Consider the following 27,637-nt stretch of genomic DNA (forward strand, 5'->3'; position numbering starts at 1 on the left):
GTCTTTCCAATTTGGGGGCAGCAATTTGCCATGTGACCTTATTTCTTATATTAATCTAAGAAGGCTTGTTAATATTTCAGTTTGTTCAGCTTTTTACTTATTGTTAAGATGGAGTGACAACGTCCAAACGTGCAGAACTGGAACCTGGGAGTCCAATGCAGTCTCAACTATTTGTGAAGTAGAGTTTTTCTTAGATTTTTTTTTTTTAGAATAAAGGAGGTGGTGAGGTTTTAGAGTCAGAGTTCCCAATGCTTTGCATTGAGCAAGTGATTTAATTTCTCTAAGCAATAGTTTTCTTATCTAGAAAATAGGACTTATAATACCCCTTTGTAGACTTTCTATAAAGGGTTTTGTATATGAAGACACACAGAATAAAACAAGGGTAAAAGGTAAAAGCATGTTATTCAGAAAAAGGGGAAGTGGTATTTTTCTGACTTTGTCCCCTGGTTCCTGTGGGTGCCTGGTGATTTTGGAAGTGTTTTGAATGCCAGTATGAGGACCACAGGTGGTCACAGCCTGTGGCCCCTCCCCTCACACAGCCTAAGCCTTACTAGCCTCCTTGTTAGTCCTTGAACATGGAACTGCATCAGGGCCTTTGCATTGCTGTTTCCTTTGCTGGGAAGTCTCTTCACTCAGGTACCTGCATGACTTTCTCCTTCACTCAGTCATGTATTTCCTGAAATAATTCCTCAGGGAGGCCTCCCCACAGCCCCCAACTTTGCACCCACTCCCAATGATCTCTACCTCCTTCTCAGTTATATATTGTTTGGAATGCATACCACTTTATATATAAACATCATATATACATACATATGTATTTATGCATGTATATATATGTGTGTATATATATTTCTTTTCTAATCTGGTTGCATCTCTTCCCCTCTTCTCCCACTAAATATAAGGGCAGGGATATTTCACCACTGTATCTCCAGTGCCTAGATCCTGTACCTTGTATGTTGTAGGTGTGCCATAAATTTAAGAAATGAATTTGAGAGAGAAAATTACAAATTAATCTAAGAAGAGGTGATGCGCAATAAATAAGATTTACACATGGCGAATGACTGCCTTAAATATCTGAATCCTTTGTCTGTATCAGGACTCTGAGGTATTACCATTCTCCTTACTTACTGAGATGTAACTTCTAGAGATTTGATGCAAAATAAAGGAGGTAACCTGTTTTATGTTATTAGCTCATAAATAGCACTGACTGAAAAAGTAAAATTATAAAACAGCAACTAAATCAAATGTCCTGATCCCTTGGTAGCCAGCGACATGCGATGCTGTAATTTTTGATTCCTCTTCTTGCTTAGACCTAGGAACTTAGGATGCATATAAAAGACAACTAAAATGTCTACTCTTGTTGGAATAGCAAGAAGACAATTAAGCGACATGGATACAGTGTCACTTCTCTTAGGATTGTCTGATTGGCTGTGACAGCCTCAGATGAGAGAGATAAAAACACCCCTGTATTCCTAAACAGGTATTAACTCAGGTACATAAAGTGGAGTGTGCTTCCGACAGAACAACAGTTTGCTCACGAGGTCCTTTGTCCTGCAGATGGTTACTAGGCTAGGACCATTTCTGCTCTGCTATTTGGGGCCCTGACTGCATCGGATGCTGTCTGATTGGATGAATAGCAGCCAAGAATGAACTGAAAACTTAAAGAGATTTGCTATCATCAAAATGTGACATATGAATGTGATGTCACTATTTCATCGTGGGCTTTATTACTGATTAAAAACAGCTTGCTAAAAATAAAGTCCCCTCTGTTCTATAGTCAAATCATTCCCTTCACCTACCAACTGATGTTAAATGTACCCCTCTCTCACCATACTTTGAAAGTCTTTTCGTCTGCCTTGTTGTTCTCGTATTCTAACATTGTCATAGTGACAGTAGAATCTGGTTAATACTGGTTGTATGTTGTGACATAGTTAGTCCTTGTTTTTCAACACATTGTTTTCCTGAAGCCTGCACCTTAAGGCAGATTGCCATAAAATGAAATCTGGGTGGCTATGCACTGTTGTCATTATTGATTCAGATTTCATGAGAAATTGTTTAATGAACACAGAAAGATGCTGAAAGCTGATGAGTAGTACCATGTTTCACCGAAAATAAGACCTAACCGAACAATCAGCTTTAATGCATCTTTTGGAGAAAAAATTAATAAAGACCCAGTATTATATTATGTTATGTTATGTTATATTATGTTATACCCGGTCTTATGTAAAATAAGACCAGGTCTCATATTAATTTTTGCTCCAAAGATGCATTAGAGCTGATTGTTCGGCTAGGTCTTATTTTCAGGGAAACACGGTATGTTGGGGCTCTGCCAGGTGGGCAGAGGAGGGAGAGTACAAAGCAGCAAGAAGCGAATTTTTATTAATTTCTGATTGAATGTCTATATTAGGTAAAAGTGGTGAGGTGGATGATTAGATGCTTTGCAATGTGGCTGAAGCCAGTCTTGAACAAATAAGCAAGTCATTCCTTTGAGTAGAACCTTATATTATTTATATATTTTTTTCTGTCAGAGAATGCTCATAATTTAGTACTGAAATGCTTAGCATTTAAAAATAAAATCCTTACAACCTTTAACCTTTTCTTGAAAGACCATTATAAAAATTTTCACTCATGCTTGGGAAATTGTATGTGTTCATGGTTTTGTCTTTAATAAATACAATCCAAGTTCCTAAACAATTATGTAAGAAATTCACAAGTATTATATAATTTTAAATCTTAATGTACATCTACAAATCTGGTTTCTAAAATTGCAATTGTCTATATTCCCTGTAATGGTTGGAAGAAAGCAAGCTATTAAATATTTTCTTAAGTAGATTTGGATGTAAAAAGTGATTTCAGCTCAAATAAAGGGTCAAACAAATGAAGCTTAAATGGAATAGTAACATTAGCTGATTTTTATGGCTTATTTTTTGTATGCCATGTGCTGTCCTAAGTGCTTTACAAATATTGGCTTATTTAAACTTCTTAAAAACAGTTGAGGTAGTTACTAAGATTCTCTCTGGTTTATAGGTGAGGGAAGTAAAGCTTAGAGAGGTTAAGTAAAAAGCCCAAGGTCAAACAATTGACATTCAGACTCGGGCATCTTGCCTCCACATCCAGTGCTCATAGCACAAAGCAAAGCAAACAGAATCACAGTCAGTTACGTGCAATGATAATTAAAATGTTAGGTGACATTAATTCAATGATTCAGGTCGTTTGTTCTAGAAATTACACTATGCTTTAACAACAATAATAAATATTTAGGCTACTTTGGATTTCACTGAGAGAGAATGTGTAACAAAAATAGTATTGCATCATTTAAGAAATGTTCAGATTCAGAGTCGTAATCTCAGGAAAAAGCCATGAGAGCTCATGTGCTCATGATCATGTTTTTGTTGCTGAGACATAAATATAGCTAAGTGGTGGCCCTTTTCCCAGTCCCTCCTCCTCATTTTACCCCTAGAACTCTCTAGGTGATCCTCTCTTGCCTGGACTATTACAGTAGCCTCCAGATAGTTTTCTCAGCAACCGAGTTTGTTCTCCACACTGCTGCCAAAGGTATCTTCATAAACCAACCAACAAGAAATGCAATATCACTCTCCTCCTTATTAAGAACAATTGTTCTTAATCTTATTTTTGAGTTGTATACCCTACTGATAATCCAATACAAGCGACGGACCCTTTCTGAATAAAAAAGAACTTTATGCACAATACTCATTATTCTCTGGCATTGCTCATCAGGGATTTCAAATACCTTGACAACCAGCTTGCTCCTCACCTGATATTCTACCATTTATCCCATCAACTACACTCTGGCTCCATTACATTTCTTATTATTTTTCATGCTTGGAATATTCTTCAAGTTCTCTTTCCTAAGTATTACTCTTAATTATCTGGGATACTCTGCTGGAATAAAGGAAGGCCTTATGGTGTGTCTGTCATAGGCAGCTGATGATTCAGACCTCATTAAATAAGCTTGGGAGCAGTACTTAGCTGATTAGAATCTGAGTTTCATCACTGGTCCCGTGAGGGTGGTAACATTATTTATTTTACAGACCTTTTATAAAGATCAAATAAGATAATGAATATAAAGATCTTGGCACTCAATAAATACATGTTCTTGTCTTCAATCCCAGATCAACCCTCCTCGCCTTTTACTCATCATTCCCCACCCCAGTGAGTGAATTTGGGGTTTCCCTTCTGTGCCCCCACAACACCCAGGGTGATACTTCTAAATTTGTAACATTTGTTTGACATTTTATGTTTCTTTTCTATTTCTCTACCTAGACAAGTACCATGTTTCCCCAAAAATAAGACCGGGTCTTAAATTAATGTTTGCTCCAAAAGACGCATTGGGGCTTATGTTCAGAGGATGTCTTCCTGAAAAATCATGCTAGGGTGTATTTTCTGGTTAGGTCTTATTTTCGGGGAAACACTGTAGTTCTTAACCCAGGTTGCACACTTAAATAACCTGGGAAGCTCTATAGAAAATGCCCCTGTTGGGTACAATTAAATCAGTCTCTGGTCTGATATGCAAATGGTGAATGAAGTTCCCCAGGTGATTTTAATGTACAAGCTTAGACTATAGACTCCTTGAGAGCAGTGATTCATCAGCGAACCCACTGCCATCCTGGAGCTGGGCACACAGTGGATATTCAGTGTCTGTAGAATGAACGAATGCATGCATGCCTGATGGCCAACTTTCCAGGCCTTCTGCATATGCATTTGATAAACTTTAACCCATTTAATTACGAAAATGTTGCACTCACATATAACATACTCTGAATAAATTTACATTTATACAATGGTAATCAAGACTTATGCAGATAAAGACATGTTTTAAGTTTTCTCGAAGTACATGTTGATTCAGGCAAGTTCTTATCCACACATTTGTATGTTTAGTTTTTTGTTGTTTTTCTTTCATTCTTTTGGGTCCTAAAGTCAATTTGGTGAGATGCTTTAAACTTATAAATCTCTTAAAGGGTGTTTAAATGCCTAGAGCTGAAATTAGCAGTCTACTTGCCACTGTAAGATTTTTCGCTGTTGAACTACTATATATATATATATATGTAATCCTATCCTTACTAGCATTTGTTTTGTTGCCTTCCTCTTGGACTGTATATGCAGATTTATATTTAACCTTCCTGTGTTCTTTCTTTTTAGTGACCTATCAATAATTGTGTTTAGCTGTAAAAATATACACAGTACTTCCAGACAGGAGAAAGAGAGAGACTAATGGCATTAAAAGCAATAGCTCTAGCAATTTGTTGAAATTAACTTTTTCTCATAATGGCTGGTAGTGCTTTCTTTTCTGAATGCTAAATGGAAAGTGATATGTAATGAAATGTTTCTTTTCACATAGTACATAGTGTCAGAGCACCATGACTAATAAAATCAGCTTTCTCATTTAAATGCAAAAGATTTTAAGTTTATTTTCAGTAGGATTCAGTTTCAGGATGGCCTCTAGACACTAAGCTGAATCATGGGTAAGGCAAGTAAATTCCTATCTTTTCTGATAAAGAGAATCATGACTTTATTACCTTAGTTCCGGCCTAGAAATTGAAATGTTGTCAGCTTAACAAAAACAAAGAAAATACGTATGTTTAAAAAATGTCTCTAAATGTTGAGGGATCTCAGTAGTGAAAATGCACAGCTTAGATATTTTTATTAAAATAAAAATGATGGATTCTGGGGATATATTTAATTTTTTTACAATGTTATTTTCCCTTAGGTGATCAGCTCTGATGTGGGGTCAACTGTTTCCTTCTGGATGATAAACAGTGGGCAGAAAATCAAACAATTTACTGGTTGCCACGGAAATGCAGAAATCAGCACTATGGCTCTTGATGCAAATGAGACAAGGCTTTTGACTGGCAGCACAGATGGGACTGTAAAGGTACGAACACAGCAATGCTTTTCTATGAAGATAAAAGGTGTTAAAATATTGTGCGAGGAGATATAGCTTTGACTATATTTATTTTTGCCTTTCTGGCCTGGCAAGAAGAGAGATGAGACCAGATAAGTAGAACTAAATAACCCAAACTATCTAATAACAAAGCTGTTAGGAAAATAAACCTCTGTGAGAAAATAAAGAAATGATTGTTTTGAATAAATTATTTAGAATAAAAACAACTTGGCTTATTTATTATAGGAAGCCTTTTCTAATCTTTTGTATATAGGACTACTTTGGGGAGTAAGAGGCCTGAATAATTTTTACGTGCTTCAGTTAATGTCTCTAGTTTTCTTTTTCTCAGTTTATAAAATGAGAAATCAGGGCAAGTAAGTCAACTTTAAAAAATGGCATAGATGCAGAAAATTAATATTTTAAAACCAACCCAGGTTGTAATTTACATTTTTATGTGAAGGTAAGTGAGATAGTGAAGAAAGACAGAAGGAAGAACAACCATATTCTTATTTATTATCCATCTTAAACAAACATGATTTTATGGTTCCACTTTCTTTTAATTTTGTAACTATTATTAATCTCTTCTGGGTGGAAGGTGTTGCAATTTTACTTTGCAAAACTGGTCAGATTTTCATTCAAAGCTAGATACTTACAATCTGAAATCATGCCTACCAGTGAATCTTCCTTGCTGTCCTCAGCTCTGAGGGTAATGAGAGTGCTTGATTGGAGATGGCTTGTGACACTCTGAGGCAACAGGATACAGTTCTCTAAATAAGTTTTAGATGGTTTTCAAACTTCTGTCATAACTGGAGTCAGAAGGGTATTAATTAGACATACCTTCCATGGTAAGGTGTATGATGTATTTGGGTAGATTTCGGGGGAAGGCAATGGAAAGCTATCTGGATATGTATGTAGAACATCCTGGAAGTTGAGGGCAAGAATTCAGGGCTATTCTAGGCTGGCTGTGTCAGTGTGAAGGATGTGCTGTGGCATAGTTCAATGAGACTCTCTGGAAATCAGCTTCCCTTGGCCTCTGGGAAGGTTAGTGACATGAGTTATCAACTGGGAGCTTGGGTTTAAACAAAATAATTGAATTCATGGCAGAACTGGTAATATGTGTGAAGGTAATGGGGCAATCCCAATCTCAGTAGTCAAGGTGGAACAAAACACAAACAACTGGAACTGGAGTATTAGACTGTGGCTTAGGCAAAAGGAAAGATCAAGTGTCCCACCTACCAGTCCTAAGGTGTGAGATGGAAACCAAAAATGAAGTGCATTAGGTTCCCTTTACCCCTGTCTTGGAAAGTAACTGTTCTTAGAGTCCAGGGTAAAGTAGACCGGCAGATGGCTGATAAAATGGTCCCAGCGAAAGGACTTGATAGGATCTGGGGACAGTCAGATCTTCACGATACCTATTTGTCAGTATTATTTTATGTGGGCTTGGTAAGAGCCATGATTAGAGGGGGAAGAAATTACATGGGTGAGGAGACCTGCACCCCTCAATATCTCCACTCAAGCCTTGGCATCTTAGAAGTTAATGTGAATTTAGTAGTATAATCGCCACTTTTGAAGGTACATTTATCTTTATCACAACAGCACAACAGAATTCTGATATTTGGCAACCTCTGCATAGGACACATAAATCAGGCTGTATTCTGAGAAGAAACAAGGACGAATGACATTTTCCAATCTCATTTATCATTTATCATCCAAAACCAATACCTATGGAATCAAAGATTTAAATGTATTGCCCTATTTATCAAGGTGTTGAAGTGTCTGTTTTTAAATTAATTAATGTTTTGAATAATTAATGCATACATACAATAAAATTTGATAAATAAAAGAGATATACAATATAAAGAAAATCTCTTTCTCCACTCTGTTCCCAGCTCCTCACTAGTGGCCGTCATGGCTACCAACTTCTTGTGCATCTTTCTAGCCTATGAACACCATTTGTTACTTAATGGCAGCCTCTCATCCTGTTCTGCATTTTGCATTTTCCTGTCTTGGATATTAATTCATACGGATGCAAACAAAAATTGTTAGCTAACTTTTATTGCATACTTATTATGAACAAGGCACTGTCCTAACTATTTTAAACACACACACACATGCATATACATCACTATGGTTGGCACTATTATTATCCCAGTTTTACAGATGAGGAAACTGAAGCCCAAGGGGATAAACCAACTTGCTTAAGATTCATAGCTGGTTGAGTATTGGCAGAGCTTAGACACACAGAGGTGACTCATTTTCCTGAATGGCTACAATATATGCTACTGTACAGATATTACATATTCTGATATTCAGTCCGTTGCGGCAAAGTTAATTCAAATCTTTTAGCTTTTATAAAAATACTTCAAGAATATTCTCCAAAACATGCCATTTCACACATTTTAGTGTCTCTCTGTGATGATTTTCTAGAAGTGGAATTTTCAAGTCAAAGGGTATGTGCATTTTAAGTTTGACAGTGCCAGTTTGCCCTTTGTGTGATGTACCAACAATGTTTCATAGCAGGGTTTAGTTTTAACTGCTGGTGACCTAAGATGCTCTCTCTTATAGTACATCCATTGGGTCTATGTCTTCACCATTGCCTGAGGAGGTAAACTACAATTGCTTGTGCCTCTGTCGTGTTGGGTCTAGCACCCACTATCAGCAGGAGGCTTTATTGGCAGATGATGGGAAACCTAGTACATGTTTCAGGCTCTGGATTATATGTTTAAAATTCCAAGTATCCCTGAGGAGTAAGGTTCCTGTGTCGTGAATGAGGAAACCAAAATTTAGACAGACATACTTAGAGCGAAAACCAGGGTTGCAACAGACTCCAAACAGTGGCTTTTCATGATTTTAATTTGATAACCCCCCCCCCCCTTAAAAATACACACTAATTTCTTAGCCTTTGAATCCAGTATTATGAGAATAGATTGATAGGGTTACACATAGAGTAATAAATATAATGGCAACATTTAAATGGCGAGAGGATTTTTTTTTTAATTATTGCATATCCTGAGTCAATCTACCCTAGTCCAGAATGGAAGCACAAGAATTTAGAATAAACTTATTACACCATGTTGTTTTAGTCATTGGAGAAGACATGACGTTTTCTTTTTTTTCTTGTCTCAAAGGTGATTTTAATTTTCTTTTTTAAGGTATGGGACTTCAATGGATATTGTCACCACATACTAAATGTTGGGCAAGAGGGAGCTGTGGATATTTCACAGATTCTGATTCTTAAGAAGACAATACTGGTTATAGGCTGGGACAGGTATGATATGCTTCATGCAAAACAGTAGGAAGTTAAAAGGTGAATGTTCTTGTTTAAGCCAAAATCTAAAAGAAAAAGAACATAGCAATTTTGACTGATTCTGAATCATTAACTTGCTGGTGACCTAGCTGAGTGAAACTCTATTTGGATTGGACTGAATGCTTGCTTAGTGACTGCAATAGTATTAAGATCATGTTGTTTGAGCAGTTTTGAGAAGTGTTATAGGATTTGCTCCTGGCTTTGGGAATCTGTCTTTTTCTTTAACCATTCCAGATAGGAACATAATACCATATGCTGAATATTAACTCCAAAACTTTCCCAAATTTTATAGGCAATACATTCTTAATGTGTAAATGACATTCCTTCCACTGTAAAAGAAATGCATTCCTTCTTCTCTTGTTACTTATTTTAAATTGCAGCACAAGAGGGAACTACCCCACTCAATTCTGTGTTAGTATGTCCTTCCTATCAGTGCAGAGAAGGGCCTTTCACAGCCCACTTACTGTTCTCAAGGAGCAATTCTTCCATTTCATTCAAGGAAAATTACTTTTCTTTCCTTTTTTTTTCCTGAGAGAGTTAAGGGGTCATAAACAGGGCCCTTTCTATGGCATTGTATAAGCACTAGGAAAATTAAAGTGTGATGTTTTGAGAATACATTGTCCATAAATTCAACAGTTCACAAAATATTGTTCTAATAGGTAATTTGCCCAGCATTATTCACTATAGAATTATGATGTTAATGGTTTGAAGCTAGGATTAAATCAGATTTTATACCTAGAAGACTAATAGTATATAGATGGGAATTTTTGTCAATCATATGAAAGGATTTTCTTCTAATGCAAATGTGCGTATGTAGACTAGAAAACATAATGCCACACACAGCTTAATTTTCAGGGGAAGTTTGACTATAAGAAAAGTAAGTATACTCCAGATTATTCTACTTGTTATTGAGAACTAATATAATCCTCACTTTTGAAAGACCAGGCTTCTTCACATCCCTGGAAACAATCGTGATCCATTAATGACTCATAACCACTCCAACAGATTATGGCCTAATGATTTCTATCATTAGGCTACACAATGAATATGTTTAATTCTTTAATATCATGTAAGATAGATGTACTATATACAGCTGATCCAATTTAAATTTTGAACCTAACAAAAAAATTAAAGAAATTAATCAGTGTAAGCAAAACTTTAGAGATACTGTTGTCTTAATTATATATTTTTAGTTATTCATAGTTAGAAATTAACATCAAATATAAGGTTTTTTGATTGTTTACAGGGGAATATTTTTGAAGATTAGATATACAGAGGCATCTAACAGTGTTTAAAGGAACACCCAATGTTTTGATTCATATTGGTGGGTGGTCAGTTTCTATAATCTTGGGGAGGAAGCTTTGGGAAGACCGGAATGAGAGGAACAGTTATCACTCCTCCCATCTTTCTCCATCTTTTCCGTCTTCCACAAAGTTGTCAGGACTTGGATCTCTTAGTTGAAATTGAAAGTTAGTGAATACATTCCCAAGTATATAATTTCATTTAATATTGTTGGATTTAAAAATTGCATTTCCTAAGCCAGAGACGTTATATTAAGATGGATTTTGGAAGATCTTTGCATGGACCTTTATACCAGGAAGCATTTAACAAAGGAGGCAAGAGGACAGTCACCTGTTTGGTTATAGCTGGGGAAATATGGTTCATTAAGACAACTCCTTAATAGTTTAGTGATTAGAGAAGAAATAACTAGAAGATTGACAGTTAGCTTATTAAGCTTTCTTTATAACCCAGAGGAAACTGTTAAACTGAAACTTTAACTTCAGGCTCTATCTAAATAAAGAGACTGGTTTAATAATTTTGCCCAGGATAGAATAAAAATTGCGTTTATTGAGTTAGGTATCTAAATATGCCATCCCATTTATTTTATTCATAAAGCTTTGTAGCATTCGGTGCTTTACAAACATTATCTAATTTAATCTGTAGTTTCATCTTGAGAGGTGTGCAATATTTTATAGGTATCTCACATCTCTATCTTTAGCTATTATCTCTCCAAATTCACTATACGTTTGCTTGCTGGAAGTGTCTGACTGCAATTCGAAATTCAACATCGGCTGAACTGAATGTATTATTTATTCCCCTCTCCAAAACTGCTTCTCCTCTTTATTTAGACTCAGCCATCCACCTTGGTTTTTGCTTCTCACTTATCTTTACAACCAAGTAGTTACTAAGCCTTATCTATTCTATATTCTAAATATTTCTCAAACTTGTTCCTATTACTACTACAACTGTATAATTTAGAGCATCATTTTTACATTCATGAATGTCACAACCTTCTAATTTGTCTTTTCCACTAGTAATGCCCCTCCCCTTTACCTCTTAAGTACATTCTGCATATTTTAGCTATAGTGATTTCTTTCCACAATGCATTCTATCGATGTTACTTCCTTGTTTGACACCTTCCAGAGTGACTACATAATAAATTGAAATCTCACCATCCTGGACCTATACTTAGTTTCATTCTTACTCATTCTTGTGTACATTCTAAACTTAAGTAGCAACTTATTGTCAGAGTGTTCCCATACAATCCTGACTCTTTCACATCCTGTGCCTTTATTCTCTCGTCTTATCTAGAAATCCATCTCCAAACATTTTTTCATGTGGCTAATGTTTATTCCTATTTCAAGTCTCATTCATACATCTTCTCCATCAGGGTTTCCCCCTTTGCTCCCAGGATGGAAATATACCCTCTTTGCATCTTTGTGTGTTCTAGTTTCCTGCATTTTATCTAACATAGATACATATAACATATAATATATATGTTATATATATATCAAATATATATGTTTATGTGTACATTATATGTATGTTATATGCTTAGTATCTAATAAACATATATATATAACATATATACGTATGTATATGATATATTGCATATATAGTCTCTGGTGCTTATTACATGCTCAGTGATATTTATTGAATGACTAAATTAATGTTTATTGAATAGACAAGGAATCTGAGGATTAGAGATGTTAATTATTCATGGTCACACTCTGAATAAGAGGAACACAGAGTAGATATTCAAATCTATTTTATCATCACAATAAATCAGAAAGCTAAATATTATCAATCCTCTTTTACAAGGGAGGAAACAAGGGTTGAAGAGGTTGGATAGTCTGTCTAAGGTTACAGAGCTAATAGGCAGCTGAGTGAGAATTCTATACCAAAATCCATGTTCTTTCCATTATTTCTGAGTTGCAGATGAAGTCATTAACTTATGGGCAAACAATTATATTCTTTTAAACAAATAATTTGAGTAGGTTATTCATATCAATCAAAGGTATTGAATCAGTTCTGTGCATTTGAGGAAGCACATAAAAAACACATATTATTAACAATACCTCAAAGTTTTAGCTTACCATTATTTTTCCCCTCTAAGTCCCACAAATATTTTTAAACTGCACTTAGATGGAAAGCACTGAGTTAGGAACTATGATGGATTGAATGTGAAGAAGCATGATTCCTGCTGTCGGTGGTAACACATTCTAACGGGAGTCAACACATACATCGCAGGATATGGTAGATGCGACTGTGAAACTGTCCTAAGCAAAACCTATTTAGAGAGACGTTGTTGATTTTTTAGAAATATGGTCATTCATGTCTAGAGGATATTCTGTCAGAAAAAAAGAAGCCCCAAATTCAGAACTTCTAGAAATATGTTTCTTATCATTTAAAGCAAATTATACTCAGAGACAAAGTTGTGAATTGACATTGGGTCAATTAAAAGAAACACCTGGTTAAATATCTGGTCATATTTATTTTGATAAAGTTAAATGAATGCATGATCAATTATCTTTGCATTTGTTTAAAGTAGTCATGTAATATGTATATTCTAATAAAATGAAGTAAATAATTGTAATAGTTTAACATGTTATCCTGCCCTAAAACTCTACAATTCTATACTTAACAACTTTCTATAAAAATAGACTCAGACTCTTAGTTTCCTCCACTTTATTTCTCTCTTTTCTGTTAAAGGAGAAATCACTGTTTATGAAAGTTTTAGCTCTGTAAAATATCAAGACTTATACAAATACTGAAAAAGAAAATATTTCACATAACTTCAAATAGTCTGAAAATATGTATTGCAGTATCCTTCACAAAGCTCAAAAAATCAGGTGCTCAGTAAATAGCTGTTGATATAATTTGATTTCTAGAAGTATTTTTTAAATGAAATGAGATTAGGGATTTAAAATTTCTCAACAATAAAACTTATCTGTCAAAGATATTAAATTCTTAATAATTACCTTAGTAAGGTACTATAATCCTGTATGATGCAACTGGTTTCTACTGTGAGGATAAGAATCAGAATGAAAACTTCTAAACTTCTAAAGTTTTCAAAAATTGAACTAACAACACATGAACAATTAACTTTGAAGGGAACCACTAGTTTATTGTGTTTTTTTCTGCTTTCCCTGACAATTTCAATGTTCTTTACATGGTAAGTTTTAGTAAAAGGTATTTTTCTAACTCATTCATCCTAAAAGAAGTTTGTGTGGGTTTTTTTTTTTTTTTGTATTTTTTGCACTTGACAGATAAGATGATTTTGTTCTCACAGAATCAGTCATTATACCTAAATTCTGAATTAGAGATATGATCATCTTCAGAAGGTGACACAATGACTCAGTGGCAGTACTCTCAGGATTTCAAATGTGGGTTGTGGAATGGAACTCGTAAAGTTCTTCAATGTGAGAAAGAACAAATCACTCAGACTCGTAAAATGACCTTAAAATTGGCTCATTCTGCACTTTAATTTGTCTTGGCAAAAAGTACAGACTGAAAAAAAGTTATTTTTGAAATGGACAAAGTAAGAAATACAGTGTAGATTCTGAAGGTATTTTTAAGGATAACTGTCATGTCAAATGAAAGTTTCAGGTTAGGTTTTAAGGGAAAGGTGGCAGCTAATTAGTTTCTTGACATTTTGACACATAAGGTCAAATATCAGGAGGGCTACTTTTTACACCATTTTGTGCCTTTGGGTGGTATTCCCTAAATATATCTAGTTAATAGGGTATCTCAGTGAAAAGACATTTGGTATTGAATTTCGGCTGAGAGATAATAGAAGAGATATAGGATTGACCTCTTCCCTCTCTCTCCCGCCTCATACTCTCCATTTCCAAGGGGCAATATCTTCAAACTTACCAATTGGTAAAGAGAAAATTAAAAATATATACACATAAAGCTATTATGAGATTACAACAACTTTAGAACTTCAAATTACCTTATTTATCATATTTTATCTTGCTAAGCCTCATACTAATATTACTAAAATGACATTAATATTAAATTATTCATTAAAAATATAATCATACATTGATTCAGCACATGTTAAATGCCTATTATGTTTTTGGCAGTATTCCAGGCACTGCTGATGCCGAAAGGATCAAAGTCCCTGCTCTCCTAGAGCTTATTTATGGTAAAAGAGATGAAAAATAAACATAGATCATGATATCACATAATGATAATGTATTAAAGAAAAATGATATAGGTGAGACATCAGAGACTCAAGGGAGAGTCTTCGGCTGGGGTGATAAGGAAAGGCTTACTCGAGGAGCCCACATTTAAGCAGATAATTGTTCATTCATTCATTTGACAAGTATTTATTGAACACTCAATATGTGCTGGTTACTATGCTGTCTCCTATGGGGTTGCTGAATAAGATAAGATCCCTGATTTCTGAGAGCGTACAATCTAGCTTAGGAGTAGAGGCTATATAATATTTATTAAATGTAAGTAAAATGTGAACCATGTTAGAGGTCAGAAGAGGGAAATATTTCTTTCAATTCTAGTTACTAAGGAAGTCTGCCTGAACAATACATGCCTTAGGGAATGGGTGTATGGATAGTTAGATGTGAGTTTGTGTGTGAAAGGAAATCCGTGGAGGGAAGAGCACATCATAAGTGAAACAAAGCAGCTAGAAACATTAAGTGTGATTAGAGAACAAGAAAGGTGCTTACAGAGCAATAAGAATATTGTTTGGGTTGAACAAGAAGGTGAATTTTGGAAACTTAGCTCCTGAATACCCCTAACAGTTCAAAACAGCTCCAGCAAACAAGAAATCTACTTGAAACCTTGTACTCTATCTTCAAAATCCAGGTGAGTTTTGTATTCTATTGCATCAATGCATCATCCTTATTATAATATAAAAAAATGTGTTCCCCTAAAATCTTTGCATAAAACGAACACTTAGGGAGGTATGTCATATTTGCCCTGAGGCTCCCAATAGCTCTGCCAAATGTTTAGTTGGACATTCACACTTTACTTTGTTAAGCAAGAATAGAAGAATAGAGAGACATAATTCTAAAAAAGTTGATTGGACCCAAATATTATTGTGTCTTGAATAACAGGCCCCCACATTTGAATTTTTTCATGTAGGAAATCGAAAACAATGTTTTTCAACAAGGCATTCAGCTGTTTCCTCACTCTGCCTAGAATGCCTTCCTCTTTCAAATCCTACACATCTATTTATGGTCCAGCTCTAATATGACCCCTCTACTCAACCTGTGATTTCTACACCTGGGATTCCATGGGTATTGATCAGTATTTCCTTGGAACTTACCACATCTCACTGCATATTAGTCATTTTATGCTCATGGCTCTATCCCTGACAGCACCATGAATAGTGACTTCCAGAGAGAAAACAAGAAATGCTTGTAGAATAAATGCATATTAAGAGCTCCCCAAATGATCAATCTAATAGCAGGATGAATAATATACTAGAGGAGGCTAGACAAGAGGCAGTAAAATTGGTTAAGAGGCTGTTACAATTGTCCAGTTGTTCATGAGGAAGTGAGCACTGAACTATGGTAGGAAGTTGTCATTGGCTGTTTAAAGTAAAAAAGAAGAAATGAATACATAAGATATCGCAGAGGTAGAATCTGAGTATTTTATTTAACTGAGAATGAGAAAGGCATGCAGGAGGCTAGGATTTTGGTCTATTAACAAAAAATAGGGAATTTAGAGAGGCTTGGTGTGAAGGGAAGATGGAAATTATGGATTTTGATATGCTGATGTGAACATTGTATTCAGTTGTCAACTGGCAAGGGAGAACTACTCAACACTGGAAAAACAGTTATAAATGAAGATAAATTTAAGAATTGTTTGTATAGTAGTGAGATTGGAGCTCATGGTGGTCTACAAAATCCCTGAACAAGCTTTTTGGAGTAGAGAGATGGATTGGAAGAATGACAATAAGACATGCCCACATTAAAAGGAGGGAGAGAAAGAAGGGAATGGAAAAATAGAGAACAGAGAATAAAAGATCAGGGAGGTGGGAAGAAGCAGGATGTACTAGAAACAGAAGAATTTCCAGGAGGAGCAGATAGCCACATCCATCAGAGAGTTAGGAGTTACATTGATAGGACAATTGGGAGACCTTCAGAGTGGTGGGACTAGAGGAAGCATGATTTCAGGGAGGTGAACAGTAAGTGTGAAGACACCAAGGGTGAAGGTGAAGACACCAAGCCTTCAATTGCTCATTTGAGCTGTGTGTGGCTCTGGAAGGAGGGAGAGGCTTAGCATAGGCTGGTAGCTAGAGCTCAAATCAGGTGGAAACAGGATAGTGTCAATGCCCCCACAATTTAATTTTTGTGCTCCTCTTTTCCCCACCAGGCACCAGGCACAAAGCCTTTCATTCTCTGCCCATCCTAGCCTGTCTTCAAATTCACCAGCAGTCTCCCAAGATACTGACCTTCTTAAAATTATTATTTCTGTTACAAATATGTCTGTCCTGTGTACCATTCCTTTGGAGTGGCATTTTCTAACTGTTTTCCATAAGTGGTAGCTCTTTAAGATGAGAAAGGACTCTGTGGTCGAGTAAGCAGGGAATGTGAACACGTCCTAGGCACTCTGATGGAAAAAAATCTTCTTAGTTTTGTTCAAACTACCAAGTATTATGTCTTGACAGACCGAGCCCCTTTTTTATTGTTACTGTCACAAAACTCTTAATGCTTCCAAGGTACCCATAGGGGGGAATTAATGATCGTGAAAGGATGATTAACCTTCTAATATTAAGTATTCATAATTTATCAAAGAATTCAATGAGAGGATTCAAAAGGAAGTTCAGTGTGGGAAGTTCAGTATTATGGATGACATGTGGGAATAAAACTTGGGGTAGCACAGTCTTTTAGGCCTCTCAAGTCACACCACCCAAGATGAGGATGGCTACTCAATATCTATATCACTTTTAAATCCACAGCTACATGTTATATCCTTTTTACTAGGGCTATTACGGTGTTTCGACCTCCCAACTTCAATCAATTTTTCATCCAGCCTGAAGAATGGAAAGGAGGAATACAGCACCGAGACGATATCTTGTGTGCTGCATTTTTACCTCCACAAACTCTTGTTACAGGTTAATTGAACCTTCACTTGACAATCAATGATCAATGGTGAAAGCTTGGTTTCTACTATCTTACTCATTTTAAAAAAGGCTTTTCCCAACTGAAAAATGAATAGATATATATAGTTATTTATTTAATTTTTTATTTATTTTAAGAAGCGGTCTTTGCACGTAATCTACTCTTGGTCCTTACTTTTAGCGCAAGCCTTCAGATCCTGGTTGCACCACTTGCCACTGTACTATATTGAGCAAGTTATTTAAACTCTAAATCATAGTTTTCCTGGCTAACAATGGTGTATCTGTATCTTAGTTCATCATAAAGGTTGGATAAGATAATCTGTGTAAGGGTTTAATAACAGTGCTCAGCACACAGAAGCTCATCAGTAAAGATTGGCTTTTATTTTTATTGTCCTTTTTTCCAGGAGCAGCATTAGGCTGTTGGATACAAATCACACTTCCGTGGTACTCAGATGTTTCATAATGGGAACCTATTAACCCTTTGGCACAATTTAGTCTAAGTAATATTGATTAAAGACTGGCTTCACAAAAGGTCCACAAATCCAAGCTCCTAAAAGGATCCATGAGCAGACTTTGATGTGACATATTAAAGTGGACAGAAATTGTATCATTTCCAGCCAAAGAAAACAATTTATAAAGACAGATTACACTATGAAATTAACAAGTCCATATTTTCACAGCCCACATTTTTTTTTTATAGAACCAAAAAATGTCATTGATTAGGAGGAATGAAAACTTATGGGAAAAGAGCCAAGATATCTATGAAATGTTACACTATGAGGTTTACTCCTCTAGCTGTACTTACATTTCCGCTGTTTGGGGGACTTCCCTGATTACCTTCCAGTATAGGACCAACACTGCTATTCAATTTGCTTTATAGCTGCTGGAAGTCTCTCTCTGCAGGAAGTGTCACATACTGAACTGTGATGTAGACTAGTAACCTATGAGGCTGTGTAGTTATTTTGAAAGTGTCACAGAATACCACTGTAATTGATGAGTAGATAATGTCTTCATTCGTTCTCACCCCATCAGTCCTATGTGAAAATGTTTGATCAAGCATTCTGCAAAGAAAACATTTCAAAATCATAAGAACAGATAGGTGCTCCCACCGGAAGCTAATCCATGGAAATACATCATCACCCTTGGCCAATTTGTGAGTTACACAGGTTGCTCTCTCCAGGACATACAAAGTTTAGTATGCATTACTCTCTTCTTTCTCCAAATCCCAAGAAAGGCAATATCTGTACATCCTACTCGAACTCCGCTTTTCTCTTTTGCTCTCCACTTGACATTGACACTGCTCAGGAGGGAGTGCTCCTCACTGAGCTGCAGAGAGCAGTGGTCTGGCAGGCATTGCTCCTCCCTCAACACAGGCTTGCTCAGATTTAGCCTCACTATTTGGGCTTTTTTATGTTCTTTGTGAAGAGCAGTAGGGAATGAGTTTCTGTAGGGAAAACTTTGGGGTTGGAGAAAACAATATTCAATAAAGAATATAGGAAAGAGGGAATGAAAAGAAGACACACACACACACACACACACACAAAGAGATATAGGAAACGGAAACCTAGAAGGACTTGATTTGCTTGTCCTCGCTCAATAATAAAAAGGTATGATAATTATTATTAACACTTTTTCAGTACTTACAATATGCTAGGCACCATTCTAAGCACTTTTCATTCTTCACAAAAATCCTATGAGATACATACAATTTTTCACTAAGGTTTTTAGGTAAGTAAATTGTGGCATCATGTAGAGTTAAATAACTTGCCCAAGGTTACACAGCTGGTAGGTGGCAGGAACAAGACTCAAGACTAAAATTGTTTAATTGCAAAACCCTTATTCTGAATGTTTTATTACTATAAAATAAAAAGATATAATATCATGTTTCACTGAAAATAAGACCTAGCCGGACAATCAGCTCTCATGCATCTTTTGGAGCAAAAATTAATATAAGACCCAGTCTTCTATTACATTATATTACATAAGACACAGTCTTATAGTAAAATAAGACCGGGTTTATATTATTTAAGAGCTGGTCTTATAGTAAGATAAGACCGGGTAGTTTATAGTTTATATTATATTATATTATATTATATTATATTATATTGTATTGTATTGTATTGTATTGTATTGTATTATATTATATTATATTATATTATATTATATTATATTATATTATATTATATTATATTATATTAAAGACCTGGTCTTATATTATAGTAAAATAAGACTGGGTCTTATATTAAGTTTTGCTCCAAAAGACACATTAGAGCTGATTGTCCGGCTAGGTCTTATTTTCGGGGAAACACGGTAGTAATTTCTACCATTCCTAATACATAGGCATGTTGGGAGGATTATACGTTCTAAAGTTTAATAAAAACACTAGTTATTATTATTCACTCATGTCTCCAAAAATATATAGAATACCTGCTATGTGCCAGATTCCATGTAAGATTTTATGATAGTGACTTCTCACTGCTGTTGCTCATATTCTCTAACTTTCTGGCAATTTATGTTCTCCATCCTGGCTCATTTAGGAAGTTATGATGGAGAAATTGTTCTGTGGAACAATAGTACAGAAAACGCTCACTATGTCCTCCATCCCGATTACCAGAGTCCGCTAAAATCACAATCAGGTGAGAGTGTAAGTTTGAAACTAAAATAATGTAACTAAGTCAAACCACAGTGAACAGGGCTGCTTATTCATGTACCTGATGCAGCTTGCCCCTAAATTATAGATGATTGGCTAGAAGAGCGAGAGATTAGTGATACTGCTCTCTTGTCGAAGTAACTAAAAAGAACCTTGAGATTTACTTAGTTTAGCGAATTCTCCATGGCATGCTATTTCTTTATGCTAGGTCAGTGTTTCTGAATTACTGACAGCAGGCCTCTCATTTCTATCTAGTTTAGTTTTTGCCAGTAGACCTCACCAAATTGCCTTTGAGTGAACCTTGGTTATCCCTTGGTAAGAAAATGGGAACTCATGTTCACTAGCTAGGCTGCTCAGGCTCCGCCTGGAGCTTGTATTAAATATGATGCCACCTGGAAATCTTAAATTATTTCTTGCTTTAGAAACCGGTGAGGAGCAGTAGAGGGGAGTATATTGTATTTTATGAGAGTTTAGCTGAGCACATGAATATTTTATACTTAAGCAAAATGTCTTGACAATTGCCTTTTACAATTGTATTTTAGTTTCCTTAGATACTGAAGATTTTTCCTCAGACTAATTTATTTGGGTAATGAATATCATTCCTCACAGCCCAGAGAGGTTCTGTTGTCTCAATTGGATAAACTCAGAGGCTGAATTGGACCTTAGGAATAAGACTGGTCATTAGATACAGCTCTTTTTGTGTGTGAAAAGCCGAGCGACTGATTTGATAAGAGTAAGGGAACAAACTTAAGAGATTTAAGACTTACTGCAGGCACAAAACTCTTATTTGTTTTATGTACCAGGAGCTAACCATTAGGGTTCACTGCAGCCTCAATGGAGAGGGGGGAATTCTGCCTCTTCCACTACATTGCCCTTCAGGAGAGTTAGGTTTGCTCTTACAGCCAACCTAAGTGTGGCTACAATTAAAAACATAGAGGTAGATAAGAATGAAAAGCAGATAAAATCAAATTCTGAAAGACACAAGAAGCATTGCTATAGATTCCTTGCTTTAAAAATTTGAAGATACTTCTGTATAGATTTTTCATAGCTATGTGCAGACTATTCATAGATTCTAAGATGAATATCCCCAGTTTCTGTTAGTCTGGCCTGGAGATGATGTCATGAGATAATCAAAATACCATTAGGATGTCCCCTCTAAGGTCACTCACTAACAAATAATACTGCTAAAAAAATTACTATTTAAATATATTTAAATAGTCATTATATCTCATGTTCATTACATCATTTGCAAGAATACTATTAATGATTGATAAGCTGAAAATGCTGTGATAATAGAATCACATTTGTTTTGAACATATCAGAATCTCTGAGATGTTAACAGTGATTACAAAATGAAGTCTCTGTTAGTTCACATCAAGGGAAAACACAATAAGCGTGTATGGAATATGCAAACAAAAAGGGAATTAAACAATCCTTCAATTTGGTGTTGAAGTGAATGTCAGAAGTCTTGATGGATGTTGACTGCAAATCTATTCTGAGACCGTGATGAAGGCAGGCCTGTTGTTTTTCATAAGCATTTGTTTGAGAAGCGGATGTTTCTCTTCATTAAGACACCTGGCTTTGTCTCCATCACAGACACAGAGCCTTAAAAGCTTCTCGGTGCCAGGAGGAGCTGCTCCAGCTACCCCACAGCAGACCAGGCTACCCTGGTAGCTTGCTCCTTTGAGACTGACATCAAGTGTAATAATGCCGTTCTGAGGCTTTGCTTCCTTGAAGCAAGAAAAAACACCTCAGCGACAGGTAAACTATGTATTTATATTTTGACTGTAGACTCCTTTGATCTGTTGTAAAATGTTGGAAAAGGAGCAATAAAAAGAGTTCAATCTAATTGTGTCTAGGTCTTGTAGAGTTTGACTGCCTCTAGCTAACAGTCAGTACTGGGTCATGGGAGGCCACAGGCCACGGCACATGACGTTAGGGTTCAGGAGGATGGGTCTAGAAACAGAAGCTAGATTGGACCCTGCCAGCGCTTTGTACAGTACTGCATATGTCAGTATCAGGGTGAGAGAAACTCTGGCAAACTGCTTAAAATGAGCATCAGCCAGAATTGGTATTTCAGCCATGACAAGAAGGTTTGGTAGGGCCCAGTAAGAAATATGTTCCAAATGTGTGATTTAAGATTAGGTCTACGTGCAGCACACGGGTGGAGTCTGGGACTGACTGGACTGGCACCTGGCTCAAAATGGGCTAGAGGAAAATAGTGAGAAACTTGGAGATTGGAGGCAATAGCAAAATTTAAAACAACTGCTGATCCCAGCGTATGAGGGCTGCCTACTCTTTATCTTATTTTTTTGGGGGGGAGTGGAGAGTAATTCTTTGGGTACATTTACCAGCTGTGCATACTTTCCATAATATGTCAGTGACCTAGTTAGAGCTTTTGCTGGGCTGTATGCTAACACTGGCGCTACCATATGATTAACTGTGTTATTTGGTATTATATAGAGAGGAAATAATTTTCTTAATTTCACCTCTGTTTTCAATGGCCATATTAGCTTGGTGTTGATGCAGCCTGCGTTTTCCCAAAATCAAAATCTCCTTTTGAGAATAACACATATTTTTGATATTTTATCTAAAAAAAAAATTGTATTTTAGAAATATTTTTTCTTAATATTAAGAATCTAGACATATGTGTGTTACATGTTTAAAAAAAATATCTGAACCATGTTTTGCACATTCACTTTCCCATATTCAATTTGCAGATGGGAAATCTGCATGATTTTCATATAAAAATTTTCAGCATAAAAATCGACAAAGCTATACCCCTATAGAGGTTTAGAAACACTGTGGGATATTTAAAATATATTTTGAAATGGTTAGATGATAAAATTTTCTATTTTCTAGAACTCAGTTATACTCACAATATGAACTATTATCCTGAAATTGCTCTCATTTCCTCAAGACTAATTCTTCTTAATGTTATCAGTATTCCCAAATTGTTTCCACTGAAGCAGCTATATGCTATCATTTCTACTTTAAACAGATATGATTGTTAATCGGCAGTACATTTGTGAAGCAAATTGGAAGTCATCTACAGATTTATCAAATAAGAATAGGAACTTTGCCACAGAAGAATAATTTAGGTAAAATGCTTCCACAGAGAATATAAAAATGAAAAATGAAAAGGTCAGTTCTAGGCCTATGAACCAAAACACTGTCCCATAAGAGCTTATAACAAACTCTTGATGAAAAATTTAAAAATAAGCTCATGAATAAAATTTTAAGCATGCCACTATATAGAGAAATAAGTAATTATGCTGCTTTAACTGTATATATACATCCACATCTATGCATGGGGAGTTTACTTCTTTGATATATGTGTCCAATGGGTTATTAAGAAAGATGGGTATCAGAGTATTATCATAAAATTACAACTAATATTTTATAAGTTTATTTGAAGGAACACATTAATTCTAACTGTTCAAAACCCAAATAATATCAAAAGAATGAAGGAAAGGGAACTAAATTTAACAGAATATCTTGCATACCCTATCTCTTTTAATGCTCAACATAAACCAGTGAGGTTGTCATAGGTTGTTATTTTATATTTGGGAGAAAGTGCTGGCAATTGATGTCAGGGCTACCCACCTCTCCAACACGCATATGCTCTCCACAGGGCCGGACAGTGAAGTTGGCTCTGGTAATCATTGTCAGTTTCCTAATTAGGCGTTCCTTCACTCGTTAGGAGGTGCTAATTTGGTGTCATGTGGAGGATCTGGATATGTCAGATTCTGGGATACATTTAAGAAGCAACTTCTGGCTGAATTTTTGGCTCACAGTGGAGTTGGATCCATTATTATGTCTACTGATAAATTGAATCAATACCTCGCCACAGGAGATCTTGATGGATGGTTGAAAATCTGGAATATAAAGGTGAATTGAAAACATTCTCACATCATCTTTATTATTTTTTGATTGCCTTTTGTAGCAGATAACTATGAATCCTGTGTTGTCTGTTTGTCAGATAAAAGAAGAAATGTTCAGTTGTTTGAGTATTTCAAGGGAAACATTTACTTGTATTGAGCAGAGACTTCCTTTAAATAATTTGCAGAGAAAACCAGATTTATTTTTATATTAAAAATCTGTTAATATAGTCAAGTCAATCACCCAATTTAGGAATGCAGTATTGTCAGTAGGTACTGCAGCATTGTTTGAACATAAATAATTAGAATATACCTTATTTGAAATAAGACTATATACATAATTTAAATGGATTACGATCCTTCATCTAACATTATTGCCATTCTGAGTTAGTATGGGATTTTTGTGTCACCAATGACCTCAATTTTCTATTATAAAACTGTATGATATGTGACTACCTATACATAATAAAGTTAATCACTATCAAATAACTGACTTTATTATTTTTTTTCTTCCCATCCTTCCTACCCCGCTCCTTCCTTTTTTTCCATGTCTCAAGTTAGTCAAGTCAGTTAGAAACTTTTTTGAACATTAATACCATTTTTCTAACCTCTGTTATCATGAACTATTACTTTGCATTTGGATCACAGATGATTATTCCAAAATGTATCTTTTTGCATCTCCATATCAAACTTATTTTAAACAACGCTGTGTTATTACAATAATTTAATATTGGTTTTTATAGCATTCTGGCATTTTTTTTTTTTCATTCAGGAGTACTGTCTTAATTCCAATGAGAGCAAAATCACACAGGCCCCAACTCTGATAAGATCATTCCAACCTCATGAAGACCAGATAAGTTCCTTAGAGATGTGTGAGCTCGGTGGCCATGAACTGATTATCTCCTCTGCAGACTGTAGTGTTTGTGTGACTGATGTTTGTGGTGCTCCCGTCTGGATCTTCGGTCAGGTAGACATATTACTTCTTTATTATTCTAGAATTTACTTGACTTTTAGTATGAACTTGGGCTAATTTCCATTTGAATCTCATGGCTGTTGATATTCATTAGTCATGAAAGAACTGACTTCCATTTCTGGAGCTGTAGCTCCAGGCATCTCTTGTCCTGTTTACCATGCACCGTGGCATTCCATCATGTGGGAGATGCCAGAGACAGGGAAACGTGATGACTCTGTGCCACTCAATATAGTCCAGGTTTTCTGAGAAAAAATTTACCTCCAAGTGAACTCCTTCGATTTCAAAATTTAGTGAAAATACAATGTGGATAAAATTACCATGTTATATCATTATTAAACAGAAAGATGACTATGACTATCAAGGAATAGTCAAGGTAATAATCAAATAGAAAATTTTAGAAGAAACAAACCTTTCTGTTCATCGTATGGTTTACTCCTGTGAAAATAATAATAGCTAACATTTGCTGAATTTTTCCAGTATGCTTGGGGCACTATTTTAAGGTCTCTACTTGAATTATCTCATGTAATCTTCACAATTGCCCACCCATAATGGAGGGACTCTCATTATTCCTATTTTACAAATGAGGAAACAGGCAAAAAGAGTTTGAATAAATTGCCTGAGCTCACACAAGCTAATACATAGTAGAGTTTTGCTTTGAACTGAAGCTGGCTGATTTCAGAGCTCACACTTTAACTCCCTCCTCCTAGGAAACTAAGCTCTGATTTATACCTGCCTATGGGGGGAATAACAGGAAGTGGGGGTATGGAAGAAAGGAACTATTCATTGAGTCACATTTCTACTCTTTTTCTCTGTTTGTTTTCATGGGAACTCTGCTCTTGTTCCCTTTGTGCTTTGGGAACAAACTATGGGTTTGATCTGTTTCAACCAGTACTGTTCAAATGTGTTGTGAGGTTATGCTGAAACCTCAATTTCTGTTTGGCTCGTTGATTTGGTTCCGTCCAGCAACCTCAGGTGTCACTCTCATGCTGTAAGTGTACGGCAGTTCTCTTCATGTCGAAAGACAGTCTGTTGTTGCTCTATTTATGAAGTCAGTTTGCTGATGTCAGCCTGTGCTGAAAGAATTCTATACAACCCTTTAGGACATGGAGAGTGCTGGTAAATCAGAAAATAATCTGGGGAGGGGGCCCACATTTGGCCAGCTAGTGTGGGAGTCTCAAAGTAACACTCAAGCTGTGCAGTCTCTTCTGCTCTGTAAGTGAGTCAAGTGCTAGACTTTTCTTAGGAAAAACAGCATCTGAGTAGGAACTCAATGGGTGTGTGGGTAGATGTGTAGTGAGTGAGACAGAGCAGGGCACACTGGTATTCTGAGCATGAAAGGAGTTGGAAATCTGTTTGGGACAGTGGCAAAGTTAATGCAGTCCCGACATTGCTAAAGGACCAGGCCACATGGCTCTGAGATGAGATGGAGGTAGGAATGACCAGTGGACAAAGCATCATCAAGCAGGTGACAGCTGGAGTATAAGGAGTCCCATAGATGGCGCGGAAGCAAGATTAAGACTGTTCTAGGGGTGGGTGTCATAAGAACTGCGTTCACTAAACACAACCTGCATCTAAATTTTATTTTAATTAAGAAATATGTGGTAGTAAAACTGTTCATTGTTATGCCTTTGATATTTTTTCTTAGTTGGTTTATAAAATCCTTTGTAGTTTGAAGAATGTCTGTTCCCAAAGCCTGCATAAAATAATTGTTGTTGTTTTTTTCTTCCTCCTGCTGGAAAAGAGCCACCAGGGCTGGTGTAGTTTTAGAAAGTAAAGTCGGGACAGCTGTGTTTTCTACTTCTTTCGGCTGGAGCTTTTAAAGTTTTTTTAAGGACAGTTTTTATCAAACTGTCTTGAATATGGGTGTTTCTAGTTCCAAGGGGCACAGGGGAGAGGTAGAAGGAATAGAGAAGGGAAGAAAGAAGAACAGAAGAATTGAAAGAGACAAATTAGCAGATAGTGGAAAATAGCAAGTGAATGTCCTTCTCATAGTGTGGAAGAAGAGACACCCTTTTACAGCAAGATCTGAGAGGCAGAGGGAAATATATAGATAAGAAGAAAAAGAGAGCCAATTAGTAAATATAACTGAGCTCAGAATAACTTTACTGAACAAACTTGATTTGTAAAGTCTAGTGACTTTTGCCCTACATTTGACTGAGGCATTTATCTTTTAGTTGAATTAATTCTGGTCTAGCAGGTATAAAAACAGGTGGAAAACATTAATATATTTTAATTTCCTACATTAAGACTTAAATTTTCAATTACATAGAGCCGATTAAAGTATTTAAAATTTAATGCAATGTGATTACATATATTTAATGGAAGAAGCTTTTCTTTCTTTTTTTTTTAATAACTGTGAATCAGTTTTACAACATAGTTATTGCTCTGAGGTTGCTTTTCAAGTTAGATTTTTAAAAGTAAGTGGTGTGGTATGTCTATTTCTATAGTTGGAGAAATTGGAATGGGGATGATTTAACCATAGAGATACATTTATCCCAGAAAACTGTCAGATGATCGTGGTATAAAAAGAAATTAGATGTTGTGTGCACT

The 27,637-nt window shown here is 35.8% G+C and overlaps 1 protein-coding gene across 1 annotated transcript in view; it reads left to right on the top strand.

Moving 5' to 3' along the window:
* WDR49 (WD repeat domain 49) overlaps positions 1 to 27,637 on the top strand; it is a 104,524-nt gene that overhangs the window by 48,736 nt on the left and 28,151 nt on the right. Inside the window, 7 exon segments of the mRNA XM_033132729.1 lie at positions 5,729 to 5,893; positions 9,055 to 9,170; positions 17,447 to 17,577; positions 20,121 to 20,219; positions 21,830 to 21,994; positions 23,937 to 24,124; positions 24,887 to 25,081. Of these exon segments, the coding sequence (XP_032988620.1) occupies positions 5,729 to 5,893; positions 9,055 to 9,170; positions 17,447 to 17,577; positions 20,121 to 20,219; positions 21,830 to 21,994; positions 23,937 to 24,124; positions 24,887 to 25,081 (1,059 nt within the window).

The sequence above is a fragment of the Rhinolophus ferrumequinum genome, chromosome 2, assembly GCF_004115265.2.
Source record: "Rhinolophus ferrumequinum isolate MPI-CBG mRhiFer1 chromosome 2, mRhiFer1_v1.p, whole genome shotgun sequence".
Taxonomy (NCBI): domain Eukaryota; kingdom Metazoa; phylum Chordata; class Mammalia; order Chiroptera; family Rhinolophidae; genus Rhinolophus; species Rhinolophus ferrumequinum.